Below are 9,142 nucleotides of genomic sequence, written 5' to 3'. Positions count from 1 at the left end.
GCGGAGACGCCACTCTTGACAGGGACATCTATTGCACGCTTGTACGAGCCAGGGCCTCCCAACTCCCCTCTTGTAAACGCGGTACCACCGTTAGTGGTGCACTCAGCTTATGACTCCCGGAAAAGCAGAACTAATATTCAATATGGCCGCTATATATATAGGTTGTCATGGCATATATATATCATATATAGGGTGTCTGATCCAGGTTCTCTGTCTGATCCGATTTCGGTAGATTCGCTTATAAAACGCTTGATCTTGTAGTGCATCCTGATTGCGGGTGATCATACTGGATCAGACACCCTATATATGATATATATATGCCATGACAACCTATATATATAGCGGCCATATTGAATATTAGTTCTGCTTTTCCGGGAGTCATAAGCTGAGGGCACCACTAACGGTGGTACCAGGAGTTACGAGGCCCTGTGCTCACACATGTGAGCAAACTGAGCGACTGGAAACGGCGCACGGCTGGAAACAGCTGGATACGTGAGAGTTCACAGCACTCATAGCGCATGCAAGTAATGAGAGCCTGTGCCTCCAGAGGGCGTAAGCGGACGGTACAAAATCGATTTTATCGACCTTGATTAATTTCGACCGTCTCACTCCAGCATCCCCTTAAAAGTAAACGTTGTAACTGGTAATATAGCCGTTTCTTACATAATTAATGTGAAAGACAAAAATTCGCAAAACGTGATCGTGATACAATTAATGTAAAAAATAAAAACTTATTATTATTTGGTGTGGACTTATGAGAATCTCGAAATTTACGATCACGAAATTATTCTGCTTTTTTCCAGTTCGGCTGCGGTAGAAGACATCTTTACAAGGTAGGAGAGAGAGGGGGGAGGGGAGATGAAATACGTGTACGTGCGCTTATCTTCGTGTCACGCATTTCAAGCGTAGCAAGCAACTGATCAGAACTGAGCGCCCGCGTCGGACGGTGCGTTGTGCCGCTCCTACTTACCTTCCGTACGCGACCCGTAATTCGCTCACTATTTCCGTTTATAATTCAAAAACTAAGCTACGCATAGAATTTTGGAAAAATTGTCTTAGAATTATGTCAGGAATATGTCATTTTAAGGACAAATGTTTATTCTGTAACATCCTGTATGTCAAGGTCAAGGTTATAGAGGGGGTGTCCCCTACTGGGTATATTTATCGTCAATCCGTCTAGAAACCCTAACAGAAAAAAACTTTTACGAAGAAATAGAGAAAAATTACATAGATTGAGACAAGATCTTAGAAATTCTTAATTTTTCGTGTATTAGGTGTCAAACTTAATTTCTGCCGTTTTTGTCTCCAAAATTGATTTGTTTCGAAGGAAAGATGACTGAATACCTTAATCAAAGTAATTTCCTCTATTTTCTACTTTATTACTAATTAATAATACTTTATTAATAATACTTTGATTAAAGTATTTCCCTTCGAAACAAATCAATTTTGGAGACGAAAAACGGCAGGAATTAAATTCAACACCTAATATATTCGTAGTGAGACTTAGAGAGATGTTATTTGAGGACAGATGATTTCTTAGTTTTTCAAACAAACAACGCCATTCTACATCCCACAACGAATATCTATGAAAAACTAAAAATTTCTAAAATCTTGTCTAAATGTAGCGTTTCGTAAAAATTTTTCCATCAGGGAAGTCATCGTTTGTTTTGAAATCATTTGAGAAGAAAGATTGTTCCATTTCAACTGACAAACCTGTTTCGCGAGATGGTACAGCCAGAAGCAGTGATCATAAGGAACGCCGTAAAGCATTATAAGAAAGGATGGTTAGTGCTTGATGGTCTAAATATGACCGTTTTGAAAGGTTCTATGTAAGTAACCATTATTTATCATGTCAATACAAAATATTAATCATCTTCCTATACGGAGAAAATTTTATGTTAAGCTTTAATACAATTTTAAACTACACTTTACTATGCCTTGTATTTTCGATGGACCATTACAACATGATTCCGACTTAACCTTTACTATGGTAATACTAATTTTTATCACATAAATAACGTAATTATTTTATTAAACCAGTGCTTAAGCCATATTCTAACATGAAAACAGTTAATTTTTACTATGGTACGCAAACAAAATTTGCTAGGTATATATTTTTTACTCATCTTTACAATACTATCTTTTATTTAACAAGTTTTGATTTTGTAATAAAAAATTTTTACTATAAAAAAGTGTAAAAATTACATTACATTATTGTTTTTAAAAAAATAGCTATAGCATTTAAACTTATAATTTACATGATAGTCCGCAGTACAGATAGTCCGCTACTACCACATTATAGTAATTTTACATATAAAATTTTCTCCGTGCATTCATTTTTGTTTTGAATTGTAAACAAACAATTCAAATTTTTCAAAAAAAGCTATCGAAAAAGTGCTCTCTAGAAAAGAAAAATGCAATGAAATCGTTAATTAATTAATATTTGCGATTACTTGCTGGATTTATAATATTATGTAACAAATATGAAATATTATTTGAGAAACCTACATACAGCATATCTTTTTATTTTAAATCAAACAGTTGATTAACCATAATTAACATGTCCATTCGACTTGATGTGTTAAAGAGACAATTTATTTCTTGAAATTATTCTCCCATTTTTACTGCAAATTCGGAATTAAAAATCATTGAAACAATACAAAATCGTTTTTATAAAGATTCATAGTTATAATGATTTTGGGGTGTAACAACGTAACGCAAAATTTCATAGGTGTTTGAATTTTGTTGAGATAATCTTTTATAGCTGTTAGCTACTCATATACGCTTAATGTGAAACACTATTTGTTTCTTTATATTAATACTTGAACTGGTGAGGAGAAAACTTGCGAATAGAGCGGGATCGCGATGATACTAATAATTATCTAATTAATTGCCGCGATTAGACTGAATTCATATTTTGAAAAATGCAGATTATGAAACTTTATTGCAAGATTAAGAGAAATATTTACGATTTTATTCCTTCATTCCATTCGAATTTGTTCGTCTAAAGTAAGATGAAGCATGTAAACAAAACCTTTCTTTAAACAGATATGGATTGTTAGGTGCCAGCGGGTGTGGTAAAACCACCCTACTGTCCTGTATCGTTGGGATTCGACATTTAAATAGCGGAGAAATATTGGTCTTAGGGGAAAATCCGGGAAGCGAAAGCTCTGGCATCCCCGGATCTCGAGTAGGTTACATGCCGCAAGAGATATCCTTAGTGGTAGAATTCTCTACGAGCGATGCCCTGTATTATTTCGGTAGAATTAACGGACTCGACGATGAAGAGATCGGTAAGATATATAATAGATACGGATTGAGTAATGGATCTTATTGCTGGCCAAATGTTATCGCATACATTTTGAAAAATTTAAGTTTCACAAAATACTTTTGAGTAAAAGCTTTTCAAACAGTCCCAGCTTCTATTTTGAATTACTCGTACGGAAGATATTTTATAGCGTAAAATATTTTAATAAAATAACTATATTTTGATAAAACTATTCTTTCTAAGACATGAAACAAAAATTCTTGTCGGAGTTGCTTCAACTACCCCCAGCAAATCGCCTAGTGAAGAACATGAGTGGAGGTGAGCAAAGAAGAGTTTCCCTTGCCGCTGCATTGTTGCATATGCCTGAAATTCTAATTCTTGACGAACCCACTGTGGGCTTGGATCCAATTTTGAGAGAAAAGCAAGTAGATTTTGTTAATTCTTTTTTAGCACAATGAACAAAGAATAATAGAAAAATGCTTGAATAAACTTTTTTTCGTAGCATTTGGGCCTATTTGATTCAGATCACAGAAGAGAATGGTATTACTGCGTTAATCACGACGCATTATATTGAGGAAGCTAAAGATGCTAATCGAGTAAGTTTCGTTATTGTAAATTAATCCTAATAATTATAACAAAACTTGTTACATAATATTCTAGCTTTTAAGGAAACTCATATAAAAGCCATTCTTTAATTTGAAAAAAAAATTGTTCTGATCGATGAAATGAATTCGTGCATCTTCAATGCTATGCAGATTGGTTTGATGAGATGTGGTAAATTATTGGTGGAATCGACGCCTCAAAAATTGTTGAATCAATTTCAATGCTCATCCTTGGAGGAAACCTTCCTGAAACTGTGCGAGGCCCAGAATAATACAGTTACTCTGAATGAAGCTCAGGAATCCAAAGTGGAATGTATCAACAGCAACGGCTTGTACCAAAATGAAAATAAATATGAACAAACAAAAGTATATGCAGGGGTGGGTAGTATTTGAAATACATGTATTTAAAATACGTATTTAAATACATTTTTGTATTTTGTATTTCGTATTTGAATACACTTTTTGAGAGTTACTTTTTATTTTGCATTTAAATACCTTTTTAGTATTTTGTATTTAAATACATTTTTTAAGGGGATGCTGGAGTGCCCTGTTTTACCAATAAAGTATGATTAATTTTGCTCGACTCGTTTCTCTTAATTGCACTTACGGATTGAAAAGTCCTTCTCCACAATTAAAGTATCGACAACAACACAGGCTGCAAACTACAATTTAATACGAAAAATGAAAGAAAATTTAAGACTTACAGTTTTGTTATCGGCTTCTGTAGTCGACACATCACAATATATGCTGCATACAAGAGTTTCAGATTTTACTCGTTTAAAATAAATAGCTTGCAGTCTACAGAAAACCTCGAAAAACAATACTGTGCCTGTAAAAATGAGCTAGGAGCTTTAGTATAAGAGGAAAGAGTCGATAAAAATTTCGTTCGTATGCCACGAATAAAGTTGACGTGAAGCCATGACACCGAGCACTATTTTAGTTGATCTCTTTCTAAGAGATGGCGTTGCAATATGTAAATAAGGACAGATGAATGCGTTTGAGTGAAACACAACGATATATAATAATTATAAGAAATGAATGAAAGATGTCACTATTGTCGAATTTGGAATTTAAAAAAATCTGTACTATCGACCTTGATTAACTTCGACCGTCACTCCAGCATCCCCTTAAATATTTTGCTCACCCCTAAGTATACGTAATAATAATCCAAGTTATTCTCATTGATATACAACGTTGTGTACTTATGTATTATTTAATAACACAAAAAAATCGAATTGTTTAGACAATGTCGAAGTACAGAGCAGTTTCGGAACGTCGAGTTTCACGATTGAGAAGATTCAAAGCTCTGTTGATAAAAAACGGAATACAATTTTTGCGTCATTATGGGTAAATATTTATTAATCTCTTTTATAATATGAGAGAGAAAGAATATGTTACATATTATTATCATTATTATCATTACTATAAAATTAAAACGATTGATAAATCTGATAAAATTTTTAATAATTCATACACAAATTATAACATGTTCAATGTTATAATAAAGAAAATGACAAAATTCGAAAACAGTTAAAATTTCATGTATGTCCATATTTACACACACACGCGCGCGCGCGCATGCGCATATACCTATATACATATAGATATATGTATATATTGGGTATGGGAATGAGTTTCCGCCCTTTTTGAAAAGAAAAAGATGTGTTTATTTAAACAAATCTATATAAGTGAGTTTATTCAAAGTATGCTCCTTCGGAAGCGACAACTTTCTCCCACTTTTCCGGTAATAAACGGATTCCTTGAATGAAAAAATCTGGTTCTTTTGAAGCGATCCATTCATCAAGCCATTTTTTGATATCTTCATAAGAATTGAATCGTTCTCCAGAAAGGGCCGACTGCATGGATCGGAACAAATGGAAATCTGAAGAAGCAATGTCCGGTGAATACGGCGGGTGGGGCAGAATTTCCCACTTTACTCCTTCCAAGTATTTCTTGACCGGTTTTGCAACATGTGGCCTAGCGTTGTGTCACGAGTGCGATATTGCACAAGTGACCATTGCGCCACGATACGTGTTTAGCTTACACGAACGAAATCATATTATTTAAAATAAGATAAACAATAAAGTTAATTGAAAAGATAACCCTGAAGGGAAATAAACTCAGAACAAAAGAAAACGCTAACTCAGATGTTTGCGCGGCCTCGTCCCGTAAGCGGAACGCTGACAGATCAGCACGGACGGGCTGACCCCCAAATTATAGAATAAAAAGCGCGACCGTTCACGCGCTCAGGGGTCAGAAACTCGGTCAAGTTAGTAAGCATAACGCGTCGCGTCGTCCGAATTATTACAGTAGATATATCGCGACGCGAATACGATAAGTGAATTGTGATTGTAAATCAATACAAGTAGTATTTGGTGAAAATAAAGATATTTAATATAGTTGCAAACTGCTACATGAAAGCGTTTCCTTCTACTAAAACCATTCCTCGAGTCCTTTGTGGATCCCGAACCGTGCCATAAAGCGGCACAACAGTTGTCATGTAACAGAATCAGCTTGTTGTGCCTATTGTCCCATTCAGGTCGTTTTTCTTTCAAAGCTTGGTTTAAACGTATCAGTTGTAGTCGATAACGATCGCCAGTGATGGTTTCGGACGGTTTGAGCAGCTCATAATATATAATCTTTCTGATCCCACCAGATGCACAACATAATCTTCGAAGCATGGATATTTCGTTTTGGCGTTGATGGACCTGGTTCACCTAGCATCACCCATGCTTTCAAGCGTTTAGGGTTATCGTAATAGATCCATTTTTCATCGCCAGTTACGATACGATGTAGAAAACCCTTCCTTTGTTGTCGTTGATGAAGCATCTCGCAGATGACAAAACGTCTTACCATGTCTCTCTCTTTCAATTTGTATGGCATCAAATTTCCTTCTTTTTGCACCATTTCCATTGCGTGTAGACCTTTTCCAACAGTGGATCTATCAACATTTAACTCTTTTGACAACCTATCGAGCGATAAATATGAATCTTCTTCGAGTAATGCTTGCAATTCTGCATCTTCAAATTTTTTCGGTGCACCTTCGCTTTCTTTGTTACGCACGTCAAAATCACCATTGTTGAATCGCCGAAACCATTCTTTACAACTGGTTTTCAATGGAGCATGCTCACCGTAAATATCTACGAGCAAACGATGCGATTCTGCAGCATTTTTCTTTAAAATAAAATAATGGAGTAAATCTTCCCGCAAATGTTGCTTTTTTGGAATAAATTCCGAATTCTTAAACGCAAAAAAAGTTACTCTTTTTTACGCTTTGAACGAATGTCAACTATTGGGCCCAAAAGTTTGAACACAAACCTTTCAAACACATGTGTTGCCGTTCTATCAAACACACAAGCAATGCTACTAATGACGGGAGGGCTCCGTTTGACCACAATCCCGATTGTCTACAGCTTCGTTTGCACACAGCAACATTGCACACAGCGTATTGCACACAGGACATTATTGTACACAGCGTATTGCACACACGACATTATTGCACACGACGTTTTGCACACAGGACATTATTGTACACAGCGAATTGCACACATGACATTATTACACACAGCATATTGCGCACACGGCATTATTGTACACAGCGTATTGCACACATGACAATATTGCACACGGCGTTTTGCGCACAGGACATTATTGTACACAGCACATTGCACACACGACATTATTGTCCACAGCGTATTGCACACAGGACAATATTGCACACACGACAATATTGCACACACGATAATATTGCGCACAGGACGTTATTGTACACAGCGTATTGCACATATGACAATATTGCACACATGACAATATTGTACACAGGACAATATTGCACACATGACATTTTTGCGCACAGGACGTGATAGTCCACAGCGTATTGCACACAGGACAATATTGCACACATGACAATATTGCACACAGGACAATATTGCACACATGACAATATTGCACACAGGACAATATTGCACACATGATATTATTGCGCACAGGACGTGATTGTCCACAGCGTATTGCACACAGGACAATATTGCACACATGACATTATTGAGCACAGAACGTGATTGTCCATAGCGTATTGCACACAAGACAATATTGCACACATGACAGTATTGCACACATGACATTATTGCGCACAGGACATGACTGTCCACAGCGTATTGCACACAGGACAATATTTCACACATGACAATATTCCGCACATGTCAATATTGCACACAGGACAATATTGCACACAGGACAATATTGCACATATGACAATATTGCACATAGGACAATATTGCACACAGGACAATATTGCACACATGACAATATTGCACACAGGACATTATTATACACAGCACATTGCACACACGACATTATTGTCCACAGCGTATTGCACACATGACAATATTGCACACATGACAATATTGCACACACGACACTATTGCGCACAGGACGTGATTGTACACGGGAGGATCCCGTTTGCCTACACTTCTGATTGTACGCACCACTCATATCAACTGGTGCCTAGTAATTTTCCACTGTTTTGCCAATTAGATTATTTTATTTTTAAATTGGCAAATCAGCGATTCATGTGTGCAATATGCGATGTGTGCAATCGGAACCCTCCCATTGTACCCAACGTATTGCACACGGCGCATTGCGCACACGACATTATTGTACACAGCATACAGGAATATGGAGTTTTGGCAGAACCGTGTGTACTATGGTGAATGCTAAACTCACTATAAGGTGCTTTTACATGGGAGCATCTGGAGTCCCTGTACGAGACTCTAAAGCTGCGTTCGGGAAGCGTGCTATCAACTCTATTTGTGATATACTATCCTTGTTTCACATTTAATGGACGATGGAGACACAAATAGCGCTAATAGCGTCTCCCCGAACCCAGCCTAGGAACGTCAAGCATCGAGCGTCAGAGCATGCGCAGTGATACATTGAATAATTTCACTGAAACGCATTGAATTCGATTACGGAATGATCCCGTTTGCCTACAATCCCGATTGCACACACCACTCATATCAGCTGGTGTCTAGTAATTTTTTACTGCTTTAGCAATGGGAATATTTTATTTTTAAATTGGCTAATTAGCGACGCATGTGTGCAATATGTAATGTGTGCAATCGGAGCTTTCCCGCCAGGATAGTAGTGTATATTAAAACATAACCTCTCTTAATTTACTATTTTGCTTAAAGAAGCTGGAAACAGAAATTTCAGAATTATGTGCAATAAGTTTTTGCATAGATGCTCGACGCTTGATGATCGCATGTAATGA

General features: G+C 36.6%; 1 protein-coding gene across 1 annotated transcript in view; it reads left to right on the top strand.

Annotated features, from left to right (window-relative positions):
• The first annotated feature begins 1,538 nt into the window (after positions 1 to 1,538).
• LOC108759163 (ABC transporter G family member 20) overlaps positions 1,539 to 9,142 on the top strand; it is a 54,032-nt gene continuing 46,428 nt past the window's right edge. The window contains exons 1-6 of the mRNA XM_018504475.1: positions 1,539 to 1,829; positions 3,049 to 3,293; positions 3,512 to 3,689; positions 3,771 to 3,864; positions 4,024 to 4,248; positions 5,114 to 5,217. Coding sequence (XP_018359977.1) covers positions 1,726 to 1,829; positions 3,049 to 3,293; positions 3,512 to 3,689; positions 3,771 to 3,864; positions 4,024 to 4,248; positions 5,114 to 5,217 — 950 coding nt within the window. The 5' untranslated portion in view covers positions 1,539 to 1,725. The remainder of the gene's footprint in view (positions 1,830 to 3,048; positions 3,294 to 3,511; positions 3,690 to 3,770; positions 3,865 to 4,023; positions 4,249 to 5,113; positions 5,218 to 9,142) is intronic.

The sequence above is a fragment of the Trachymyrmex cornetzi genome, unplaced genomic scaffold, assembly GCF_001594075.2.
Source record: "Trachymyrmex cornetzi isolate Tcor2-1 unplaced genomic scaffold, Tcor1.1 scaffold171, whole genome shotgun sequence".
Classification (NCBI taxonomy): domain Eukaryota; kingdom Metazoa; phylum Arthropoda; class Insecta; order Hymenoptera; family Formicidae; genus Trachymyrmex; species Trachymyrmex cornetzi.
This window is presented reverse-complemented; position numbering and strand designations above follow the sequence as displayed.